We start from the raw sequence: 26,863 nt of genomic DNA on the forward strand, positions 1-26,863 counted from the left end.
GTGGGAAACTGGCAGGACTTTCTCAGAAGCGCCTCTGTGACATTTGAAAAAAGCATCTCGGTTGCGCTTGTCGCATCTCATCTGGCACAGCGGTTGGCACATGCCCTGCAGAGCTGGCACCGGGCACCAATCAGGCCTGGCACAGAGGCGGTAAAGCCAGAGAAATGTCTGGGGCCCGGCAACAGAATAGAGAGATTATCCTGTGTATGTGTGTGTATGTTTGTCTTCATTACATCTCCTGCGTCTCTTTTAAAAGCTGTTGATTGAGCCTCAAATTGAGTCATAGTTGTCAAATCAAAGCGTTGGGCTTTGGTAGCAGATCCTGTTAGCGTAATGACCACGCCGCCCCTTGGTTACTAGGAAAAGACCCAGAGTTGTCCTGGAGTGCAACCAGCGTCGTTGAGAACACAGGGCACAGTCATTTACAGAGCAGGATGAGAAGACTGAAGCAGGAGATGCTCCGACACGAATTATAGACACAAGTTGGGTACAATGTGGAATGACGAAAGAGAGAGAGATGCTGTGTTGCAACCTCTAGTGTGCAGCCCATCTAGATAACATTTGTAGGTGTCATTGGTGAAGTTACGTGATTGTTGAATACTCGAAATTTGACCTCTGCGTTAACCCACCCCAGTGAATAGTGAACACACCATCACTGCAGCACCCAAACAGCAACTGGGCAAAGGGCACCTCAGTCGCTACCTATTGGTCGTGAGGGTCGAATCGATGACCTTACTGTGGGTTCACACCAGCCGCGTTTGAGGTGTCAAATTCGCGTCTAGTTTGCCGCTTGAACATTTTGAGTTTACTCCCTTCATTCGCGCGTGAAAGCCACACGTGAAATTCTAGTCATCGAGACATTCACGCGGAAATTCGCGTGATGGGAGGGCCTTCCATAGGCTTTTGCGACTCTTCCTGTAATCACGTCACTACTAGAGCAAGCTCCTGATTGGTTAACGTGGCACGATTTTCCGGCAAAGTTCAAAATTTTCAACTCGCGCGTTTACCGCGGCAACACTCAATTCACGCTACTCGAGCGAACTAGACGCGCGGATGAGGCAGAATCGTGTCAAACGCGCAGCGCTAAATCACTCATTTGCGCCGCGAGACCTCTAGACGCGCGTCAACGCGTCTTTACATTGACTTAACATTAAAATCATTCATGCTTGACGCCTCTTCCGCGGCTGGTCTGGACGCAGCATTAGGGTTACAAGCCTAGCTCATTAACCATCAGGCCACAAATGCATGTGAAAGGTGTCTTAAACGGTAGGTGGTCTTTAAGATACATTGATACAAAAGTCGGATTATTCCATTCATATTTTTTATAAAGAAGGCAATCCCAGAATGCATAGCAACAAACTCTTTTAGAGTTGAATGCTAGCATAGTGCATTTTTCACTATTTATATACTATTTATTTTATTTAAGAAAGATCCAGAAAGACTGTGACCTCTCACAACTTTAATGAGTGGCAGGCTGGTGTGATAGAAACACAGCTGAGAATGAAGAGGAAACAGGGATCTGTAATAAAGGTCATGATAGCTAAGAGCTAAATAATTCTCCAGTTTGTGAAGTTTGCCCACTGCTGACTTGTTACAATTTTGCATTTTTACAGTGATTTACTGTACATACATGCTTTGTAGTTAATCAAAATGTGTAATGGCTGGGGTTCAAAACCCATGATCTTCTAGTTGCTAGCTTCATTCTTCATCTGTAATGTAAGAACAGGAAAGACTCCATCAGTATTGTTCAATGCACAGGGTTATTTTTGGAGTTTACAGTCTGATTAATATTAAAACCCTGAACTGGTTTAGGACAACGTGGCTTTCAGTAATGTAGTTTTATGGTGGGAGGTGGAAGTGACCCAGATGTACATATTTTTGTCACCCAGGACCTGTATTTCCTAGCGTGCCTCACTAGTGCTCTAGTAAACTAACCTAAGCATCATTTTAGGGCATTAATAGCACACTTATAATCCATAAGCATGGTTCCCAATAATCCTTGAAAGTTTGTGAATCTGGGGGGAAAAATTCAAGCCCTGGGAAGTTGTTGAAAAATACATGCATAGATAAAGGTCATTGAAAGTGCTTGAATCTATTTTATGCAAGAAGCTTTCTAGAAAAAAAATCCATATTATTCCATGTGTAGTGTAGGCAATATTTCAGGTAGCGATAAACTTCCTGGCTCCCGCGTCACCCTGTCTTTGTCGTTAAGCTTCACCATTGGTTGAATTTTATATACACATTCAGATGCACTTACCCCTGGAGGCATCCCCAAATTGTCACCGCAGTAACGCAGCGCGAGTTCCCTCAAAAGGGAACTGTAACAATGTATCTTTAAAAGGTAACACAGTGTAACCTTGCTCTCACTTGAAACGTGTCCCTACATTTAGTCCTTAAATTTGAGAGTTTTAGACCTGGAAAGTCCTTGAAAGGTCCTTGAATTTGAAGTTAACTAAGGTGTGGGAACCCTGCATAAGTAATGAACATGAAGAAAGATATTTTGCGAAATGTTTGTAACCAAACCGTTTATGAGCCCTATTCACTTCCATAGTATTCTTTTTCCTACTATGGAAGTGAATGGGGCTCATGATCCATTTGCTTACAAACATTCCTCAAAATCTCTTCCTTCGTGTTCATTAGAACAAAGACATTTATACCGGTTTATAACAACATGAGAATGATAAAATGATAACAGAATATCCACAATCCCACGATGCATTGCAACGGGTAGCTTTGTATGCAGCTTCTTATAGCGGCAGCAAGGTTTCAGATCAATGCTTTCCTCTCTGAGAAACACACACATTACTTTGTATATTAAACTAAGGTGTTTCTGTTGGTGGCCACACTGGTTTGTCTTTTCCTGAGTTTGCTTCTGTATGTTTGCTTTGTATGTGCATCTGTGTGTGTTTGCATGTACAGTCTGACGCCAACAGTTTCAGTGTGTGCTTATGAGGGCACACGTGTGTGTCGGCAGCAGGAAGTGTGACTCAGGATAGGATGTCAGTCCTCTGCCCTTCCAATCCCGAGCTCTAATCTGTACCCTTAGGACCTGAGTTACATGCATACATACATACACATACACACACATGCGGTGCAGACAGCTTTCCCCTCCCTGACTTTGTCATTTCATTGGTGGTAGTTTCTCTATGTATTAATTAACCTCCTAACCCCTCTTACCCCTGCAGGCATGCTCCTGCCCACTAACCCACTCTGAAGTTATCTTATTTCCTTTTTGGACTTTGTGTTTTGCATGTACAGCTTTATTTTATTTATAGATTTGCTTGGGTTAAATCGGTAATTTTCACAAAAAATTGTTGAGCTTGTTGTTAAACATTATTAATGAGTAAACAATTGTAGTGTTTTGCATTTTTGAATAATTATAGATATACATTTTTATAAAAAAATGTATGAAGTATCGAATAACAGTATTATGATACTGTATATTACTGTAGCTATTTGAAAATTTACTAAAAGGTTGTATTTGTAAACACTAGTTACTATAGTAGCTGACATGAACTAATGGTGCTTTTCCATTGCATAGTACCCCACGGTTTAGTTTGGGTCGGGTCAGCTTACTTTTGGGAGCTTTTCCACTGGGTGCAGTATGTAGTAACCAAAACTTTTTTTTAGTACCACCTTGGTTGGGGTTCCAAGCGACCCGAGCTTATACCAAAACGTGACTCGAAAACACTGTAGATCACTGATTGGTCTGAGAAAATCGTCACTACCAGCGTCATCGCTATAATGTAAAAGATTAGCTTTACCTTCATGCTAGCTTGCGCTGTCTCGAGCAAACATGTTGTCATCTGTGCTCTGCTATAAGTTCCCAAACTCGTTTTTAGCGATGAAAAACATCCACAGGTTGAGAATCATGAACACCATACCAGTTTTTTCCAGACTTGCAGTTTGTGGCGCCACATTCGCAACACGCACCTCTGCATATATGCTTAAATGCAACTTAAATGAGGCTCAGCGGGGCGCGTCGACTGATGCCACGGGTATTTGTACAGAAACTGTCATGTGAGACAGAGGTAGTGATAAACGTGATGTGAAAACATCTATTTGTGGTGCTCAATTTTAATTTTGTGGCGGACTGAGAAATAAATGAATTTTTGAATGTACAAGAAGACGCTCTCACTTGTATGATGTCACAGCACAGATATATATGCAGCGCAAATATAATGACACGCCTATTATCCCTCGCACTCCGAAGTGTTACTAAACTCGATGGAAAAGCTAACCAAGCCAAAGTGAAAGAGCTGACCCGACCTGACCCAAACCAAACTGTGGGGTACTATGCAATGGAAAAGCGCCATAACAATGATCAATACTTTTATAGCACTTATTAGCTTGCATTTGTCAATTTCAGCATTTACTAATAAATTTAAAACCAGAAGTTGTAAACATTTGTTAATGCTCAATGAACTAACGTGAACTGAATAAGCATTAACTAACATTAACAAAGATGAATAAATGCTAAAAAGTAATGGCGCACTCATATTATCCATAACCGAACTGTGCCGAACGTGATTGTCCCCCCTCCCTACTCCTCCAGAGCCCGTGCGCGCTTTCGTCATTAGGATGCGATAGTTTTAAAGAAATCAGGAAGTAAAGCGTAGTCTTAACACTGGAAACCATCGTAATATTAAATCTGTGTTTTTTATCCTGAGACACTTGGTGTGTGATGACACACAGCCCTCTCACATGCCTATCATATAGCTTAGTTGATCTGTCGTGTGTGCAGCTCCGACATTCACGTAATCAAGATCAAGCTGAGTGCTCGCACAATTGACATTTTTCTTTTTGAACCGCGCTCTGCCATGATTTTCAATCACACAGCGCGCTCTGCGCCTCAACCCAAGTGAACAGCGCCCGAGCCCACCTCTGCAAGCCGGTCAGGGCGCAATTTAACCAAACAATACTCGGGCACAGTACAGAGCGATCACACTACTCAAATGAACCAGGCTTTGGGGGTCAAACGTACTCTGGGGCGGTTAGGTTGGGATAATGTGAGCACCTTAATTGCTCATTGTTAGTTCATGTTAGCTAATGGATTTATCAATGTACTAATTTACAAATACAACCTTATTGTAAAGTGTTACCGAAATAATATATTTTTTTTGCTATCATGATATTCATGTTCGGATAAATTAGGATTTGCATTTAATTTTTTTAGCACGCCTTAAGTACAGTCCATGGATCTTTTACTGTTAAAAATACTTTTTTATACCAAAGCTTTATTATTGTTACTTTATTAAATATAAAATAAAATAAATAATTTTTCAAGTACCTACTTCAAATGAATCACAGGAGTGTAAATGATTGTGCACTACATAGGTTTTACTGTAAGTGTTATTGTATCTGATAATGAGAACCGCAGGTCTCATAGATCTCCACGCAGGGAGGTTTTCCACGATTGGCTCGGCATCGCGCTGACGTCAGCTCTCCCGCCGAGTGGCGAGCAAGTGATCCGTGGAGGTGCAGCTCGGTGCAATAAGAATCCATGCTAATGCACGGCCACTTTCCGGTCTGAGCGAGCGAGCCTGGAGAATACACAGGAGAGAGGGGGGTGATAATTGGACAGTGGAACAGAAGTAGGAGGCTAAAACAAGCAGCGTGTGAGATGGAGGAAAACAAGGACAGTATAATAATCAACAGCAGGTTTACTCTGACAAAAGGGCAGCCAGGGACAGGTGGTGCTCGCACAAGTGTGTATAGATGAGATGTGGGAGAGCTACACAAGGAGACTGACCTCATTAAGTAGTCCCTCCTCTCCGCTCTCTTCCTGTTTGCGTAGCCCTTTGCCTCCACCGTAACGGCAGGAGAGACAAACGGCTTTATTAGGCTGCAGAGATGCTGCCTCAAGACCGACTTTCCATCTGCATGATAATGTACAGCATTTGAGCTTTGACCCTTAGCGTCCCATATAAACACAGACACAGATAAGTCATGCTGCTTCAATCATTTACATTATTATGGACAATAACTTCTCTATTTTGGTTTATTCGTAGACATAAAACTGATTTTGACTTTTGCTTCTAGAATTTTCCAAGTGATTTATCAGTCTGCGTAGTGCACTGGTCTTTTGTGTCTGTGTTATTCGACATGCCGCACATGCTGTCCCCTTGTGGTGGAGTGAAGAAATTAAGTCTGAATTATTATGATGACTTTAACATAAGATGTGTATGCATGCATAGCACAGTAAACATTGTGGGTTTGATCCCCATCGAATGCACATACTACCAAAATAACCATCATTAATGTTTACATGCTAATATGTGAAGTGCTTGTATACAGTAGACTGAGTCTCATATAAGTATTTTGTGATAGATGCAGTGTGGTAAGATACTTTATTTATTGAAGAGCTGTTCTGATATGAGCTCTGTCAGACAAAGTCCAGCTCAGCCTGTTGAGATAAAGTTGCGATGCATCGAGGAAGGTCTTTCTTATGCGCTGTAGGTACTTTACAGCTGCTGTGCACTTATAGCCAAGCGTACGTTTGGATTTCTAGGGTAATAAATATGTTTAAAAGCATATGATGGAGATGAAAGCATTTATAATAAAATCGATTATGTATTTAAAATTTAAGCTGTGTTGTGAACCACGCAGTATGTGTGTGTGCGCTGTGTGCATGCATTTAGAAGATCTTACTGTGATGGAGAAGTAATCTAGGATTTAAAGATGGTAACTGAAGCATGGCAAATGGAGTAGTGATCAGCTAGCCTCCTTTAACTCGACGTGAAATGTGTCCTAGATTCCAGCCAGTCGTGTGTGTCTGCCGAGAGAGGGTGTGTTTCAGAAGACTCATATTTGTTTTCCTGCTGTGGTCTAAACCCACTAGACTTTCCAATCAGTTTAAGAGTTTTGAGTCAATTCAATGACATAAATTGTGTATAGATTTGTAAAAAATAAATCTTAAAGATTAAAGCATCATTTGATATATATCTGGAGATGACATGCACAAATATTCATATATTTCTATACAGCAGCTAATTGAAATGCTTTCTGTTTTTGTGTAGTCGAGTGAATTAGATGATATCCTGGATGATCTACAGAACAGTCAACCGGGTCTGTTCTCCGAGCCTCGGCCTGTCTCTCTTCCTGCTGCCGTGGACAAGCAGTCAATCATCAATGACATCCTGCAGATGACTGGGGAGGGCGGAGCCAGCATGAGCGCCCAGCAACAGAGAGCACTACAGGCTGTGGGCCAACAGAGTGAGTAACACGCACACCAGTAGCAGATGATGCTACAGTCAAGGAAATGACATGGGTCGTGTTCAGAATAGCATACTAATCGTACTTTTGTTGCAGTATATGTATACTGTACACTGTATATGCAACCCTAATTCAAGGCATTTTTATTGTATATTCACGAAATATTTGATTTATTTATGCATGTTCATGGACACGGTTTTTAATTTTATTCCGTGTCTTTAAGCACAAATGTCTTTTTTGTGACACTCAGCGCGAATTTCTATATATTGTTTTTCGCCTTCATGAGCACACATTTTTCATGCCTATTTATTTATTTATTTGTTTATATATAAATATTTATTTATTTTATATATTTATTATTATTATTATTATTATTATTTATTATTTATTAATTTATTTTAGGGGAACTGAACGCTTCGTATGCTGGCTCAGGCACAGGTACACTTTAAAACGTGATATTTGGGATAAAAAGAGAAAGAAAATATACAAATAAATGTAAAATCAAATCACAATCATAATAAAGCATATAAAAATATCTCTTTAACATTCAACTCTGGTTTAAAAGACAGACAGATACAGGAGGGGCCAAGTTAAAAGTCAGATTAAAATAGGGAGGCGTTCTTTTTGGACTGTCATAAATTGGGTTTTGAAAGAAGAGGGGTGGGGTGAAGAAAGGGGGATAGGGCGAAAGAAACACAAATTTAAAATAAAGAAAAAGATAATGTTGAACAAAGGACCTTGAAGTTGGGTTAAGGAGATAAGTGAATGGGGGTTTAGAAAAATATAAAACATTGGGATTTCAAGGATTTGGAAAAGGGTTGGTAGGGTTTAAAAATATAATTTAAGTCACCCTTGTTCTATGTTCTCCACTCCTTTGATCTCAATGTTATACAGTATATGTGCTCTTTATGTTATATATGTGTTCTTTATTCTCCCTCCCACCCCAGATTTAGGGTTTGGATAAGGATTAGACATGGGCCTGTATAAGATTCTGGCACAATGATAAACTTTAGCAAAAATACCACGGTGTTGCGGTATTGGCATTGCAACACTAAAATGTATTATTTTCAAATGTCAGGTAAAAATAAAGCCTTTAAATTATAATGTGCTTCAAAAAATATATAATATTTTTGTAATGTAAATTAAATGTAAACATCAAATCAATCACATGACTTAATTATTTAATGAATTTTGTATAAACACTGCTCATACCTTGGAGATGGTATCACAGAACATTTTAGTGGTTTTGAAACTTTTACTGTTTAAATCCTCGGTATACCTTGAAACCGGTAACCGGCCCATGCCTAATAAGGATGTTATTTTATGTATTTGTTTCTAAAAAAAAAAAAAAAAAATTAAACTGTTGTTATTTAGGGTTGAGGTTAGAGTTGGGGTTTGGGTTAGGATCAGTGGCGGCTGGTGACTGCTCTTCCGAGGGACGCGAATTTAAAATATGTGTTTGGAGTGTCATGTGTGTTGCTTGTGTTTTTAAAATAGGTGTTTGTTGCATCATGTGAACCAGAGTCATTTCAACCCCAAGCAACAATGTTAAAAATTGAAAAAACAATACTAAATGACAGAAAAATGAAAGTCATGCTCGAGGACACAAAAAACAGTAGCCTATATAGAAATTTGAGACGAGTAAAAGAGACATTTTTGCTCATTGACATAAAAAGAGGGAAAATCGTGTCAGTGAACACAAATAACTAAATAAATCTAATATCCTTGCCGCATGAGCAATGTTTTTATCCTAATCAGAGTTTTTTTGTGATTGTTGCGGGCAAAAATCCTTGATCTTGCAGCACGTTATCTTAAAAACTGCGATGGAATATGCGTTATATTTATGAAATTTTATGCAATGAAATTGCGGGAACTTGCAAAAATTGCGGGAACTTGAAAAAAGAGCGGGACTTGTTTTCAGCTTTTGCAGCTTTTCAATAATGTTAACGTCACATAATCACATCTCTTCATAACGTTCCCATGGCAACAGGGGACATGGCCGCGCTTGTGTGAGGTAAATGCAACATTTTTCAACTTTCTGCTAAGATATATGTGATTTTTTCTACGATAAAGCGGGGATTCTGAAATAATGCTAGCCCCACTTATTTTGAGCATGGAAATCTTCAATTTATGCTGCGAAAGTGTGGCGTATTTAAAAAAAGTGTGCCCCCCGCATAACTATGCAGACTTTGGCTGATTATGCGTTAAATCATTCAATCGCATTATCGCGTTTTTCTGGAAGGATTGCCTAATCCTACTACCAAACCTAACACTAAACCCAACATCTTGCAAGATTGAGGCTGTAGCTGTATTCCATCTAGACAAAACCATTTATAGTAATAGGAGTGCTTAATCTTCTTTATCAATAATATCTTTGCTAATATTAATCACATGTTTAAACAGGTTTGTTGACTATTTGATCAGACTAAAAATTTGAAGATTTTATAATTGAATAAAAATATCAAATGCACCTATCACTAAATGAAACGATAAATGTGATGAGGTTCAACATAGGGGTGTGATGACAATATGGCCCATATGCTTTGAAACATTCATAGTTTAATAATGCCTATTGTTTTACCTATTGTTTCTAAAGAATACATATTGTTTTTTCTCAATGTGTTTCAATAAACATGCAGATATTCTAAGCCTACAATAATTTTTGTTAACACTTCCTCATGTTCATGCAAACAAAAAAACAACTAAATCATGGAAACCTTACATCAGATATTGCATATAAACAATTCTATAGGTGCCTTATCATTCACAGTTAGGATGCACTCACACACCCTGACGTAATAAGATTAGGCCCAGTATAACACCCATTCAGTTTGAGCTTTGCCCTGTGTGCATGCATGTTATGTAATCGGCTACCTTCCTATATGGGTGATTCTCACGAAAACTTGGTTTTAAAAATGTCAAGCATGAAAATGTAAAAATGGCTTAAATTTACTTTTTTTCCCACCAGACATTGAAAAACAAAAGTCTGGAGTAAATGGGAACATTAATTTAAAAACTTTTACTTATCATTTAACACTTTTTGTAACATAATTTAAAAAATTAGTCCTAAAAAATCTCATTACCGCAACAGTCAGAAAACATCAACACTGACATATTTTCAAAATGACATGACAAACCTGAAAGAACATAATTTGGAGATTCTGCACATGCATTTAAAATCAAAGTATTATGCTTCTATTAATTAAATTAACATTTAATAAGCATCTGTTGCGGTAATGATAATCAAAATGTCGTGTAAGCATTCTGACAAGACAATATTTCAAATTAACTGTAAAAAAAAAGATCTTACCTGATAGCCATCTTGAAGTAACTGGTCCATGTGCTTGGTCACTCAAAATCAAACTTTATTAAAATTCTGTATGTGTGCTTAAACTGTTCTCAAAAAGTGTTGCGGAGGATGAGAACATCAGGCATGGACACATCATTTTCCTAATTTTTCTTCATTATTATTATACAAGAATATTCAGTAAATATTTTTTCTGTCATCTAAAGTAGTCTAGCAAAACATTCATTTATTTTTTTTCTTAATATTTTTGTGTTAATTTGATTAAATTACAACATAACGCATGTTCAAACACAGCCGGACACATTGCGGTAATGAGAATTTCAGCAGAAAATGAGATAAAATTTACAATTATAACTTCTTATGTTGAAATCACACATTGTGCAAGGTAGAACACAGTATTGTGTTAATTCTGATGCTTATTAATGTTACTATATTACACATTTTAAAGCTAAAATCATTAGTGCCGTGGTGTTTCAATGGTTTCGTGAGAATCACCCATATAATCCTATACAGCGATCACATCTCATAGTGACACTGAATATGTGTTTGTTTCTGTACAGATTCACTGTGTTTCGCTGTATGTACAGTTATCAACCTACCTTTTTCCAACATGAGTGAAAAAAATCATAGCCTAACTTTAAAATGTTGGACAACAATCAGCTTCATAACACTTAAGTAGATATTTACCATGTGTGTATGTATGCTTGCAGATTTCGGTGGTCCTAGGCCCGGTCAGCCCGGCAGAGCTCCTCCCGTAAGAAGTGTATCTTTGGATATGAACATGTCTGCTAAAGGCGCTCCTGGTCAGTACCCTATGATGAGGAACAACAGCCCCTACCCACACATGCAACAGCAAGGCATGATGGGAAACCACGCTGTCATGCCTAATCAACCCAATATGGTCAATGCAGGTGAGTTCAGTGGTATGTTGAAACCGTAAATCTGTGTGTGCGTAACAAAAAATATAGGAGAAAGAAAAATATAGTTTGTCCATTAGAGCTTGACTACCTGCCAGGGCTGGTTTAGACAGCATTCAGATCATTGAGCGCTTTGGCTTTTGATATCTCATTACAGTGTCGTGGTGAAATAAGTTAGCTATATTTACATTTGCCTTAGCTATTAAAGTGATTTATTTACCTCAAGTGCAACATTAACTCATGCCTGTGCTATCCCTCCAATGGCAGGGTGTCCAAACACGCGAACACCTAATTTAGTGTTCATTCGAGACTGCCGCTCCTGCTGACTGATACTTAAAAGAGATGGTGGCAATGTTTGTGCATGTGTTGCACAAGGCTTTTCTGACACTTAACGCCGGCCCGCACAGACCCGTGTAAACCGACGTTGCATTGCCATTGGCGATGCACAGTCAGTGTTAGACAAATAGGAGGCAAATGTGTAGAAGAGCATGGAAGAAGTGCTGAATCATATCAAAACCAAGCCCCCTCTTGTGTGCATGCATCTGTGTTTTCCAGTGGTGGGTTGCGCTCACATGCAATTGATCATTAGGTGCGGCTGTGAATTGTAAGGTATACGTGACTCATAACTTTAGGAAAAATTTGCTGAGGCTCTTTTGTGCACATTTTCGGTTAGACAAAAACTTTTTAACTGCCATAACTTTTTAACTGGCTGTATTTCCTATATGTGGTGATGAGATCAAGATCGTATGACTGGAGGGAATCATATAAGCCAACAGTATCATAGCCTATAATTTATCTAAACAGATAGTTTAATAAAACGTCCCAACTTGCATTACTTCCTGCTTTGATATTTTCTTAAATGCATTAACATTTAAATCCTTTTTTTTAACATCTTACAGGTGTTATGGGTAATACTGGTCCTCGTGGAGGTATGCAGCAGGACGGATGGGGTGCACAGGGACCGGGTCCCGTAGGTAACGCTGCTTCACCCGTCACGACCGCTCCCAGTGGCCAGCACCCCCTCCAGCAGGGGGCGCTTCACGCTCGCATATTACCCAACAATGGCGCTGGCATGCCTATGAGACCCAACAGCCAGCCGGGACCAAGGCAGATGCTTCAGTCTCAGATGATGCCCAATGGTAACTCTTTCTGTAAAAAAACACATGTTGGAGAATTTATGAGCAGTGTTATTAACAAAATCTAACATTTTATAAAAAAATTAACTAGAAAAAAACTAAAAAGTTTAAGAAAGTTATAATAAAATAAAACTAATCAAACATAATTAAAAATAGAAAATTAAAAGAATTTTTTGTATTTCTTTACACTTGCCATTATATCGCACTTTCAGCTCTGACTGATATTTGTGCCGTTTTAATAGTGTTTTGTGCCATCCTTTCCTCAGCCCAATCTAACATGGACATGGGCATGGCTGGCCACCAGTTTCCCCAGCAACAGGCACCGCCCAATCAGACCGCTCCATGGCCAGACAGCGTGATGCCTATAGAGCCGGTGCCATTTGGGAGCCAGAACAGGTAAACAGCATTTATTATTGTCACTATTGTATTGTTAGACCCCTATCTTTATTAGTGTGCAAACTCACCAACACAGCACATGCCCGTCTCCATTCCTTTATAACAAAAACGGCATCAAATACCCACACACTCCCACACCTAATAACATGATGGATATCCCATGATTCACGTGTCAGTGTGACATGCACTTAATGAGGGTCTCTGGTTATTTTCAGTTCCATGTATAGCGGTTCTCAGGAGGAAGTGTTGTTACCTGCTGCCCCCGAGGGTACGGCTGATGAAGGAGCCCTCCTTAGTCAGCTCTACTCCGCCCTTAAAGATTTCGACGGCTTGGAGGAGATCGACCGTGCACTTGGTATCCCTGCACTGGTGGGACAGGTATCTTTCTCTACACAGTCTCTTTTTCCAAATGTTTTTCCAGGGTTTATTAGCAATTATATTTGACTGGATGTACGTTATTCCTTACCTGGTGTTTTAAAAGTGTATCATCACCTATGTGTATTCAGGCACACTCGGTGGAGCAGGATCAGTTTTCCGGTCAGGACCCCGGCATGATGATGGATCAGAAACCGCCCATGTATGGCCAGCAGCAGTACGCTACATCTCAAGCCCACATGCAGCAGGGCGGATATGCCCCCATGCAGGACCCCAGCTTTCACGGCATGCCGGGGCAAATGGGGCAGAGACCCGGTTACCCAATACTTCGCATGCAGGCCAGGCCAGGACTCAGGCCCACTGGGGTTGTCCCCAACCAACCCAATACTCTCAGATTGCAGCTTCAACACAGGCTACAAGCACAGCAGGTAGATTTTACACTGTCACGTGTGAAAGTGTGGGTGTATGATTTTAAGTCTTAAACAAAAGTATGTTACTTATTTAGTTGGTGACTTTTTTTTTCAAGACTTAATGTGTCATTGCTAGGCATCTCCATATACACTAAAGGGGGTGGTTTCCCAGACAGGGTTTAAATTAATCCACGACTAAACCTTAGTTATATTTAAGTAGTTTTTTCAAACATATCTTACAAAAAACAATACTGGTGTGCATCTTGAGACAAAACAATGGCACCGATATATGTTAAGATATGTTAATGCAAGTAGTTTTTAAATTAAGGCAGCTCAAACATGCATTTTAGTCTGTGAGTCGGATAAGACCTGTCCGGGAAACTGCCCCAATATTTTACTAAATTCATTTCAGTTGAAGTAGCACTGTCTTTGGATGTTTGCCTCCTGCTGGTCATTTGAGGAATTGCTTCTTGACCTCTTTTTGGGTTTATTTAGGGGTCATCCTCAGTTTCTGTTTAGTTTTAAATTATTTAATATCATAATATGTGAAATTGTACTGAAATAATTTTTTATGGACTTTCATATTTCCCAATATTATATAGTTATATTGCAATGGTGATTAGATCTTTATTTAGCATTCCATTTTACTAATTTAATTGGTAAAGTGCTTATCACATGGACCTTATGTATAAAATTTATATATTTTTATTATATATAATAAATGTATATAATATAATTATATGTATATAATTAATATTTACTGTATTACTATACAGTATATATTGTATAAATATTACTATATTAGTATTAAAATTGTATAGTTCCTGACAGGTATTTTTGTTTCTCGAAACAAAAATACCCGATATAGATGTGTTATATCACACATGCTAGTATTGCTGTACTTTATGGAGGATATAAAAATAACGTGTAAATAAACGAATGAATACATAAATGCATAAATAAATAAATGTAGTAATACATACATATATATTACTGCATTTATGTATTTATTAATTTATATAAGTAATGAAGTAAAAGTTCCACATTTTTATTTTTAAATTTATTTATACATTTCTACATTAATTTATTTCTGTATCTGTATGTTAATGAATCCTACCATGTTTTTATTATTGTGTTTTTTAGTTTATTTTTAATCATTTATTTACATAATCATTTTTTAATCATTAGTTAGCCATATGATTGTTGTTATGTAAATAAATGATTAAAAATAAACTATAAAACACAATAATAAAAACATTCTGCACGTGAGAATCTAAGGTAAGATCCATCAATGTTAATGAGGTAGACGGTCCTAAATTGTTTGTGCATTTACTTATTTACATGCAAGTCATTTAATCCGTCCTCCATAGTACTTCACATTATGTAAAGCATAATATAATATAATAATAAAATGCTAATTTATGATGTTCTAATCATGCCACATTTATACGTATCATTTCAGAATCGACAGCCCGTAATGAATCAAATGACTGGAGTGTCAAATATGAACCTACCTCTAAGACCCAACGTTCCCAATCAGGTACGTCAGACGCACCTCACTTCCTTCCTGCTGACGTCAACCGACCCTTGCTGAAATTCACGTAACATGTGCTTTGTCTCGCAGGGGACGATCAACGCCCAGATGCTCGCCCAGCGGCAGCGAGAGTTGCTGAGTAACCACTTACGCCAGCACCATCAGCGCCAGCTGGACCAACAGCGGCAGCAGCAACAACAGCAGCAGCAGCGCAGCATGGCCATGCGGGCGCAGGGCCTCAACATGCCACCCAACATGGCCGCCGCCGCAGCTGCGGGCATGCCCGGAGCCATGAACAACCCGCGGATACCCCAGGCCAATCCTCAGCAGTTCCCCTATCCGCCCAACTACGGTACAGGACTGGCCTCGCCGCCTCCTTCCACCAGTCCCTTCTCCCCCGGTTCCCCCAACCTCCCCGCCCCCCAGCTCCTCTCCCACAGCGCCATGCATGGCTCTCAGATGAGTCTAGCTAACCAGGGGATGCTGGGCAGTCTGAGCGGACAGTTTGGGGCTGTTATGAGCCCGCAAATGCAGCACAGTGCCTTTCAGTTCCCCAGCTCAGGTACTGCCTGCTCTTTCTCTCTGTCTGTGTATCACGTGCTTTCATACACACACACACGAGCAAACACGCTACAAGCCTAACTTGTGTGATTTGACCGTGCAGTGAAAAATGAGTCGCGTCCAGATGGTTTAATTATTAATACTGTAAGTTAGGCACATGATGCTTTACACAGTTTATCACGTCATATAATTTTAATTTTCTATAGATCAAATTCCACATATAATATTATTTGTGTAAATTATTAAAATTTATTTCGCTTTTGAAAATCTGTCAAAGTAAAATACCTATTGATAATTATTTTAGGTACTTTAAATAAATATTAAATGTATTCATTTTTTTAGTCAAGCACTAGGTAATTTAGTACTTTATATTATACAAGTAAGAAGTTTCCATCATGTAGTGTCCAGGAAAGATAATAGTGGTTACAGCTGAATGTGCCACTAGAGGGCAGAAGAGAGCTTAAAAGCTGCACCACATGAAATGAAGCAATGAAATTATTTAAAGAATATTATGGGTTATTGTCAACAACACTTCTTGTCTAAGCACCTATGCAGAGAAGTTGAATTTAACTGTATTTCTATATAGTCTTGTTTATTATTGCAAAGCAGCTTTACTTAAGATACATTATACAAATACTACAAAAACATTATAGAATGCGTATAGAAATAAGAAATTAAATGCATATAATATATAATATTAAATAAAACTTAACATTCCCAAATTAGCTTTTTATGCAACAAATCTACAGATTTTGTCCGAGCCATTATATAATTTGTGTAAATCTTGGTAACTGAGCCGTGTCTGTGCCTTTGCTGTGTCATGTGTTGGTGTCTGTGTCCTAGACTAATTGGCTGATGGTGATCCGTGGAAGCGGAGCAGTTGATTTTTAAACCAATTATGCGGTGAACCGACCCCTCCCCAATCCCGCCCACATCCCCGCCCATTTCCCAACCCACTCCTTCTCTCTGGCTGATTAAGCCAATAACACTAACTTGCATGTTTAACACTGACCCACTGCCTGCTTATAACACCTCTAAACTCCTCTATTGTCACAAGAGACGTCCGTCCGTCCCTCCTGATTCCTCACTTTTGATTATGGAGATGATCTGAAAGTCTTCTCAATATGATCTGTGTGATTTTCTGCTTTGAAATTTATGATGATCAGCTAATTAGTTAGGAAACCGAAAGATTCTTATTAATTGTATTGTTGAAACGTGTGTGTGTGTGTTTCATCATTTATTTTAAAAAGTGCTGTCAATCAATTGAAATTATTATTTGATTATTTATGTGCTATTCACATTATTTCATTGAAGAGTATGTCGATGCTCAGAACAGCCTTCAGATGAAGAAAATTCAAAACGATTGCTATTGTGGTATTTAAATAGACGATATAAAAAGTGGCTTTAGAAGTTTATATGTTGTTGTTACAGTCCACAGCAATCCATTTTGCAATTGAGTTTGTTAATCTATCTCAGGTAGATTAAGGGGCCATTTTCTCGTATTCGGTGTTAGGATAATTTTTACATCATAATTTTTACATGCGTCAGAGCACATGATTAATATCCTTCATGTTATTTCTGTTTAATTTAATCTCACTAAATGATTGTTAAATTGACAGCCTTAATTTAAAATAATTGATGCTGCTAGACTTTCATAGATGATAAATCATCTCTAGGTGCAAGAGGTTGTTAAGTATGTGTGTTGTCTGAGAGAGTGTGTATGTGTGTGTATATTGTATAAAAGAGTAATCATTTGCTTATAAATGTTATAAAAGTATTCTCCGATGTATGTGTGTATGTATGTTTGTTTAAAATAAAGTTCAGTCTCCTCATCCCTGTGTATATATGTATGTGCACATCAGGTATGAGTCAGCAGTCAGATGGTGGGTTCGGCGGAGCCGCCACCCCTCAGAGCCCCATCATGTCTCCCAGGATGGGCCACGCCCAAAGTCCCATGATGCAACAGGCGCAGGGCAACACCTCTTTCCAGTCCTCCCCTGACATGAATGGCTGGACGCAGGGCAACATGAACGCCAACAGGTACCTCTTACCTCACACAGAGCAAGTTCAGCAGTCAAATCTGTGTCTAAACGATACAGATTTTTAAAATATATTACATATTTATGCTACTTTATAAAATTTATACTAGTACTGTGCAAAAATCTTAGGCCACCATGCCAGAATAAGATTTGTTGTTTTTGCAATGTTATATTAATCATATATAATTGTTTCATAGTCTCTTTAATAGTATACATCCAGAAAATACAGGAAATGTGTATATAGTATTAAAACTGTGTTAAAATGTAAACTGATGTGTCAAGTTTTTAGGATAAACTCTTCTTCCTTGAGCAATAGCAGGAAACTGCAGGATCTCTTAAACCTAAATAAAATTAAATGGACTAATTTCTTTAAAATTAGAAATAATTTTTTACTTCATTCTGCTCAAAAACTCTCAAGATGTGTTTAGTGCCAAGAGAGGTCACACTAAACACGACGATGCCTAAAGAAGACATTTACACCTGAAAATGTAATTTTTTATTTTTTGTACATATTTCCTGTATTTTCTGTTTGTATCTTAATAAAATAGATTGAAAAAATAAATATGGATGGACATTAAAACTTCTAAAACAAGAAGTCTGGTGGTGGTGACCTAAGACTTTTGCATATATAATATATATATATATATATATATATATATATATATATATATTATATATATATATATATATATATACTATATATATATATATATATATATATATATATATATATATATATATATATATATATATATATATATATATATATATATATATATATATATATATATATATATATATATTAATTTAAACTTTATATACATCTTTATAAAAATTTATTTAAGACATTTTTCTCATTTTAACAAATAATTTATGTAACTTTATTTGGATATTAAAAGACTTGATAAAACTTTAGTATGAGAAACAATTCATAATTTTAACTAGTTGCCAGCTAGCTTGCATATTACATATATAGCACATACACTGTAAAAAAATTAAGTCATATTCTACACTGTAAAAAATACTTTGCTGCCTTAAATTTTTTTGTTGAATCAACTCGGAATTATAAGTCATTTTAACTAACTATTATTTATCTTGACTAGAGATGAGTTGTCATAACTACAGGTGAGCTGTTTTAACTTATAAAATTAAGTTGACTTTTCTCAACTATATTTTATAAGTTGTGACAACTCATCTCTGTTGACATGAGTTGATTTAACAAAAAATTTAAGGCAGCAAAGTATTTTTTACAGTGTAAATGTTTTAATCTTTACCCCATTCCTACACTAAAACTCTACAACAGCTACCTTACTGAGTGAGTAAGCACTTATTTTGAGTTTATTGAAGCAAATTTCTAAACTCTGCAGGACACTGGCCCTCCAGGACCAAAGTTGCCCATCCCTGCTTTAGTTTATCCCAGAATTAAAATGTCTGACTAGTCGATTTGCAGCATTAGGGATTTATTTACATTTATAATGTAAGAGACTGACGGACACATCGACTATCATGTGTCATTCCTAGTACCGCCCGAAAGTTCCTTATAACTTTATCTGCTTCCCTCTCCAGTATGTTCCCTCAGCAGTCACCACCTCAGTTCAGCCAGCAGGCCAGCAACAACATGTACAACGGTAACAGCATGAACCTTAACGTGCCCATGGCCACCAACTCGAGCAACATGGGCCAAATGGGCAACCAGATGAGCATGAACTCTATGAACTCTGGACCTGCCAACATGGGCCCTGAACAGGTTAGACCGAAACACACACACACACCACTGTCTGTTACAAAAGCAATGCTTTGTCTTTATTACAGTAGAATCAGATATTGTAATTGAAGCTCTACTGTAAGGGACACTCCACTTTTTTTGAAAATATTCTCATTTTTCAGCTCCCCTAGAGTTAAACATTTGATTCTTACCGTTTTGGAATCCATTCAGCTGATCTCCGGGTCTGGCGGTACCACTTTTAGCATAGCTTAACACAATCCATTGAATCTGATTAGACCATTAGCATCGCGCTCAAAAATAACCAAAGAGTTTTTAATATTTTTTCTATTTCAAACTTGACTCTTCTTTTTTTCTTTCTGGCGTAATAATCAAGGACTTTGCTGCTGTAACATAGCTGCAGCAGGCGTAGTGATATTACACACACAACTTTTAATTTTCTGTCGGTCTTAGTACACGATGTAACTACAGAAGAGTCAAGTTTTAAATAGAAATATGGCTGCAAGCAGCTATATTGACCGGGGTCAAGCAAAAACCAGTAAATGGCGCAATGACAAAATTGTGCATGCAAAGATGTGCTAGCTAGTTTTATGACTATACACTTTAATTTAGTGAAGAAACAGTTGTATGACCATAGGGCTGGCATGTTATCAAAGGTTTTGTTCAATTATAAGGCCATCTAATGGTGAAAGCATACATTTTTTTTGTGTGGCCTCAGAATGTGCTCATACATCAGTGTATAAAATCTGGTGAAAAAATCTATTTTCGTTACGAAGTTACAACCATTTATGTGTAAAAAACAGCAAATTTAAAGGTAATTTTTTGTTTTTTGCCATTTTCGGCCATTTCTGATGAAAATTTTAATATAACGCCAATAGAACTTTTTGTTCAGAAGGTAAAGTTCTTCCTATGGTGTTTTCAAGTCGATCAGAATTACGCTCGCGGAGATATTCACACGTGTTTTTTAAGCGCTATTTTGCTGCAAAGGGTTAACCGTAAGGCGAATCCTGGCATGTTTGGTATCGTTGGACTCGGCAACTATTCAAAACTCCAAGGAAACAAGTCCCATGAAAATACGTTGATTACAGCCAAAGTTATAGGCCTATAAAACATTCGTCTGGCCACTAGGTGGCGCTGCAACGAAACTGTGCATGCACCCTCAGTTCCAGACGGGCATCTCAAGTACCAAGTGTCGTGTCAATAGGTCTAAGTTTGGTGAAGATACAGCCTAAAATCTGTGTTTTTGCGCTCTACGTAAATTTGGTTGACGCGCTATACGACAACGGATTGGTTTATCGAAATTCTTTTAATTCGCAAAAGTAGGTTTTACGAATAATTCAAAATGGCGGAAAAATTTTCATGAGGGAAAATTACGTCATTGGGTCCTATCGAATCGTCTTGAGGCAAGGAGGAAACAAGAATTTCGTTTCTGGGACTTACGGGTCAGAAGTTATAAGCAAAAACGTAAGTGCAACTTTGGACTGTTGGTGGCGCTAGCGGGTTTGAGATAGAGACTCCAAAATTGCTGTGGATATTATTTGGACTGTCCTCTGTCAGTGTGCCAAATTTCAAAACTTTCCTACGTACGGTTCTATGGGCTGCCATAGACCGCAATGGAGCAGGAAGTTAAGAAAAAGAAAAAGAAAACTAACGGATACAATAGGGGTCTTCGCCCATTATGGGCTTGACCCCTAAAAATATTAAATCTCTGGTTATTTTTGAGTGCGATGCTAATGGTCTAATCAGATTTAATGGATTCTGCTAAGCTATGCTAAAAGTGCTAGCACCAGACCCGGAGATCAGCTGAATGGATTCCAAAATGGTAAGAATCAAATAATTTTCAAATGTGAAAATTAGCATATTTTCAAAAAAAAAGTGGAGTGTCCCTTTAACACATGAGATGCTGTAATAAAGTCTCATTTCGCATGCTACCTCGAACATGACCTTCGCTATTGTCTCACTTTTTCAGTCACGTGACACCTTTGTTTCAATAGCATACTGACCTCATCGTTTCACATATAGTGTGAAAGTTTATTGTCTGTAAAGCTCCACACACTCAGCTGAATTAGGTTTAAAAGCTCACATACTTTGTAGTTGAAACTACTTTGCAGCGCTCCTCAAACTCGAACTTTTTCTGCGCTAATGAAGCGCATTTAAACTCCACGCAGGCATTGGGTGAAAGCGATACTCTGTAGATTTATTGGATGCATTTATTTACTCAAACCATTAGACATAGATTGTCTAATGGTCAGACCTTAAGTGTCTGAGGTCACCAAATAGCATAGTCGGCTGCGACTAGCTCTTGAATAATTTACTGTAATTAGCCCGGGTAACTTTGCAGTGTTGAGAGAGTTGATGCAAAACTAGACATAACAGACCAGCGATAGGATCGGTCACTCACAATTACTGTCCGTTTGAAGTGGATAAAGAGCTCATATCTGCGGACATGACAGACTTTGTGCTAATGTGGGAATGGTTTGATATTAGGACCTCAAGCCAGGGTTCGCATGTGACGCATTTGCGCATCACTATCTATTGTGCACTGCATACTATATTAAAGATATCAAGGTTATATTGTTCTTTACATTATTTTGTGTTGAAAAAAATTATTCAGCTTGGTTTTCACAGACAGAGTCACATATTTCATTATTAAATGAAATGTTTTAAGTTAAGCTAGCACCAATACTTTATTATCTAGAGTTTGTTTTACATGCATTTTAATCGTCTAACTTTATTTTTAATCATTTATTACATGTATTGTTTTCTCTCACTGGTTACATAATAAAGATTTTATGTTTTACACAGACCAGCAGCTTTTAAGATTCATTAAATAGTATGAATATTTAACCAAGCTGCATTGGTTTGATCGTGTGCACTTAATGTTATGCTATACGTCTATAGGCCCTTAAAATAGTCCACTGATTCATTCCCAGGCCGTGTGTATAATCACTCGTCTTTTAATAATTTAGCATTTTCCCATTAGCTACGGTTTAACAAATTATTGCTCTCTGTTTCATAGCTGTAATTATCTCTTCATGGCATTACAAAGTTTGGCATTACAACACATTTTAGTGAGGGGTACACAAAACCAGGTGCTTGTAAGAAGTACTTTATTTTTATTGCTGTGTTTAGATGCATATGGCTTTGCCTTTTTGGTTATTACAGCCAGCGTGCAATACTATAATACAAGTGTGATTCGTTGTGACAGTCAGAAAGGAATATATGAGGAAAACATTAACATATAATATAATCTTTTTCTTTTACACAGCAGAAGTATTGTTGACCCGAGGCGGACGACATACGAGTGTAAAGAAGACTTGATTTCTGCTGTGGAGATGTTGGAGTATGCTGTGCTATTTAAGCTGCTATTTGGGGGCCAGATGGATTTTGGAGATCCTGTTTACTGCCCCCTACTGGACATCTATAGAGGATGCATCAGGGGTACTGGAGCTCAACGGGGTTGGACTCTCTCTCTATCTCTCTCACATTTACACAAACACTGACGCTTGATCTTCTGGACCTAGAGCTCCCCCCATCAGTCGAGCACGGCCTTCTCTCATACACACCCTTTGCAAATCTGCTCCGTTGCATTCACCGTAGTGTGACTTAGGTCTCCCCTAAAAAAAAGACTCGGCAACTGTGGAATCAGAATCCTTGTCTCCCATGAATGTATTCCACCCTCTTGTACTTTTCCTCTTTCTCTTTTCTTCGGCCGAAAGACTTCTTTCTCCTGATGTTCAGAAAGACTGCATTTGAAACGCGCTCGAAATTCAGCCGTTCTGCCTTTTTTCTTTTCTTTTCTTTCGGTTTCTTTGAAGAGTGCAAATAAAGTCGGAATGATTTCCAAAAGGCTTTTACATAGAATTCAGATGATGGTTTGTAAAATTAGACGTAACTTAGAGGTTTTATTGTGTATTAAATTAAGTTTTATTCGAATGTATAGATTTTTTAACAGTGTAGATTTCTTTATGTTCCTATTCAGTTATAGAGAGAAAAATGACATGGAAGCAATCAGAATTCCTCTGGAGAATTTATTCAGCATACCTACGGATTTTATTTTCCTCGGTCCAGTAGTTTCAGATAAAATGTGATTTTTTTTAAACTTTCCTTCTCATGGGTAATTAAATGGAATTCTGTTAGATTGTAAATACCAATAATGCGGGGAAATTTTTGTTTTCGTATGATATTTATTTTTTTGATTTTTTTTCCCCCTCCTCTTCCCCAATGTCCGGTCTTAACTGTTTTTTAACGAGTGAGGCCCTGGAAGATGAGGAAGTCAGGTTTGCTGTTTTCTCTGGTACTAAGGAGGGGGAGCTGGGGTGCAGTGGTCCGTCTTTCCTGGGTAGGGTTTGGGAGGGTGCCGTGTGTACAGTGTACAGATACTCGCTTGCTTCTAAGCCTTTAGCTGGGAACCCCGCCAGAAGATCCCAACACAGCCATAAACCCAACACTGAAGCGTGCTTTCTTTGTTGCGTGGAGTGATGTGCTTAATGCCAGATGCTATTTACAACCAGAATCCGGTGTGTGTAAGAAAAGACAACAAGCAATAAATATTTCTTGAGATTTTTTTGTTTTGTTTTGTTTTGTAATTTTTGTACAGGACTTTTCAGGAGACACCTTTTTGCTCCCCAGTTCAAACTCAGTATTAAAGACAGATACTTTTTTATTGTGGTTTATATTTTGGAAAAACTAAAAACAAACGATGTCCGAATCTACTTGTATCTCAGTGAAAAGCAGGTTTTAAGTCCAAAGGTGTAGCCAAATAGGAAAGCAGTGTGATGTTTTACGTCCACACACAGTTACTGTTCTGTGTCCAAACCTCTTGTCCTCGGACAAATACGGCAAAACCTGGAAATTTACAGTCAGACTGTTTGCTTTGACCCTCATGAGACATGGCAAATGTAATGCTTATGTCTGAATTTCATCACTACAGGACACGTCAAGTGTACAATCTTAAAGCTGTAACGTACGCAATACAGTGTTTTATATTTGAAGACGAAGCCAAAATTTCCTCACCTTGAAAATTTGAACGATAGACTTACACATACCACTTTTGTTTAGTTTTTCGTCTCATGTCTGCACACAGGGTTGTATCGGGGTAAGATCCTCAACCTTCAGCTTTCGCAGTTTCGCTGAAAATATCGCCATGTCATCTCTGTGTTTAAGTTGGTGTATTAAAAGAGTACATGTTTTAAGTATATACTGTATTTACCAGCGACAATTAAAGTTTGCAACGTCCCAGCTCTGTCATTAATCGCTAAAGGTGCCGTGGTTGTGTACGAATATACCTGGTGTTTTGGTATAGCTTTAGCTTTTTCTTTTGAACACTGTAAATACAAGTATGACTCACATCACATCATTTGGGTGAAATGGTCACTCTGTCCACCAATGTGTTTCTGTAAATTCAAAGAAACAAATCTGCAAAAATAAAACGAATGAATCTGTTAACATCGTCATTTAAAACGGACTCTATTTGGCATTCATTTATTTCACAAGCTTTTTGACCAAGATTTTAATGAATGTCGGATGCCTTGAACAAAGACGGACATCCAGAAACCATATTGGAGAATAGCCAGTTTTAAAATCGCACATGAACAGCTACCCTCTGCAAAGTCCAAAGATTGTCACGATTTTGAAATCAACATAAGCCATGATGTGAAGGTGGTGCAGAGTTTTTTAGTCTTTTTATCAGTACAAAAGAGAGCCATTGTCCTAAAATAAAGAAAGAAAGAAATACATGAAATTGTAACGGCTGTGATTGAATTTCCTAAAATGATTTGTCTTTACCTTACCTTTGCTTTTTCTGAGACTCTAAATGTCTTTTTGTATAGTCTGCCAATTTCTTAGAGCTAAATGCAAAACCTTAAAATGCTAAAACTTAGCATATTGCCTTAGATCTGTTTTACTGTCTTGTATATTACAAAAGTTGTCTGTATTATATTTGTATAGTGAATCATTGACAGGATTGACCCAATTCATCACTGCTCATCCACTTCTTTGAACATTTACAGCATACCTGTCTTTCTATCTATTTCTCTCTTTTCCCACCCACCAAGACTCTCTCCTCCTCATCTCATTATTATTATTATTATTATTATTTCATATTTCCATAATTTGTTTTTGATCAGCTGTGGGTTTTATTATATGTACAGTCTTGATTACCCTCTGTTATGTGTGATATGGAGATGATGCAATGGGAAATCGAAGCAATATGTAATTTATAAGCTTACAGTGTTGCGCGCTCCTGAGATGTATTTTTTTTCCAGTTGGTCACATGAAACATCTGTTCATCCGCATCGATGTGTGTAATCTTAGTGTGAGCCTTTTATGCAAAGTTAGATATACCGAGAGAAATTTAAATACAGTTATGCAAGTTGTCAACTAATAAGGCTTTGCTGATGCTATTTGATGTTGAATCAAATTGAATTGTAAATAAAGAATTCTGTTATTGCAACATTTAAATTGTTTCAGTGGCTGATGTTTCAAACCTTTGCAAATAAAATGTTTAATGTGATCTTTTCATCTTTCATAAGGCTTTAAAGTAAATAAAGCTAAAAAAAATCAAAATATTAAAATAAAAAGGCTATTTTTGGGGTAGTTTGGTTAATGATAGGGATTTATGTCCAATTTTATTTTACCGATTACGCGTAAAAACGCGTTTTTATCTGCATGTTTAAAAATCAAAACATTTGAGTGAAAAAATAAAACAACCTGTTACTGAGCAACACAACGAATTGTATCACATAAATCCTGGAATATGTTGTCCCTTCTTGTCTGATAATATTGGTGTTCTGTAAATGTAATCAATTTTATTATTCTTATTTTTACATGGTCTTGCTACGCATTAATCCCGTGGCACTTACAGGATCCGCAAATAAGGTTAATAACCCAACTTGAAGAATTTATAATAATAAATGTAGTATTTATAATAATAAATGTTGCTACTATTTCTACTAATAAAATAATAATAGCCGAACAGTTTGGACATCGTAACTATTTGCGGTATATCTTTATACCTTTTTCATTGTTAATATTATTTACTGTTATTTTGGTAAACAAAATTACCGTGTTTAATTTCACAAAACAGTTTCATTACAATTTTACAAACATTACAAACGTATTTTTTTTTTACATTTTGGCTTAAACCTTTTTACTTAAAGTAATTAAGCTTTTCTTTACTCCTTAATGCATTTTCTTAAACTAAATAATTTCTTAATGCACTCTTAAAATAAAAACCGGATTAAAATGAT

At 37.5% G+C, this 26,863-nt stretch overlaps 1 protein-coding gene and 1 long non-coding RNA gene across 7 annotated transcripts in view; one reads left to right on the forward strand and one right to left on the reverse strand.

Annotated features, from left to right (window-relative positions):
- ncoa2 (nuclear receptor coactivator 2) overlaps positions 1 to 26,075 on the forward strand; it is a 96,715-nt gene extending 70,640 nt beyond the window's left edge. For 3 of the 5 annotated variants that reach the window (XM_073863755.1, XM_073863756.1, XM_073863754.1), the window contains exons 12-22: positions 7,020 to 7,215; positions 11,233 to 11,433; positions 12,339 to 12,578; positions 12,842 to 12,971; positions 13,187 to 13,349; positions 13,478 to 13,774; positions 15,219 to 15,296; positions 15,381 to 15,852; positions 17,714 to 17,891; positions 19,457 to 19,637; positions 22,882 to 26,075. In XM_073863755.1, the coding sequence (XP_073719856.1) occupies positions 7,020 to 7,215; positions 11,233 to 11,433; positions 12,339 to 12,578; positions 12,842 to 12,971; positions 13,187 to 13,349; positions 13,478 to 13,774; positions 15,219 to 15,296; positions 15,381 to 15,852; positions 17,714 to 17,891; positions 19,457 to 19,637; positions 22,882 to 22,896 (2,151 nt within the window). In that variant the 3' untranslated portion in view covers positions 22,897 to 26,075. The remainder of the gene's footprint in view (positions 1 to 7,019; positions 7,216 to 11,232; positions 11,434 to 12,338; positions 12,579 to 12,841; positions 12,972 to 13,186; positions 13,350 to 13,477; positions 13,775 to 15,218; positions 15,297 to 15,380; positions 15,853 to 17,713; positions 17,892 to 19,456; positions 19,638 to 22,881) is intronic. The other 2 variants (XM_073863757.1, XM_073863758.1) reach the window with 2 other exon arrangements.
- LOC129426577 (uncharacterized) lies at positions 5,320 to 11,321 on the reverse strand. Of its 2 annotated transcripts, XR_012368013.1 has the most exons (4): positions 11,210 to 11,321; positions 6,652 to 6,775; positions 5,753 to 5,913; positions 5,320 to 5,543 (listed from the first exon to the last, which is right to left on the reverse strand). It is a non-coding gene; the product is annotated as an uncharacterized lncRNA (long non-coding RNA). The 2 variants fall into 2 exon arrangements; XR_008638478.1 differs by lacking the exon at positions 5,753 to 5,913.
- Positions 26,076 to 26,863: the final 788 nt, after the last annotated feature.

The sequence above is a fragment of the Misgurnus anguillicaudatus genome, chromosome 25, assembly GCF_027580225.2.
Source record: "Misgurnus anguillicaudatus chromosome 25, ASM2758022v2, whole genome shotgun sequence".
NCBI lineage: Eukaryota > Metazoa > Chordata > Actinopteri > Cypriniformes > Cobitidae > Misgurnus > Misgurnus anguillicaudatus.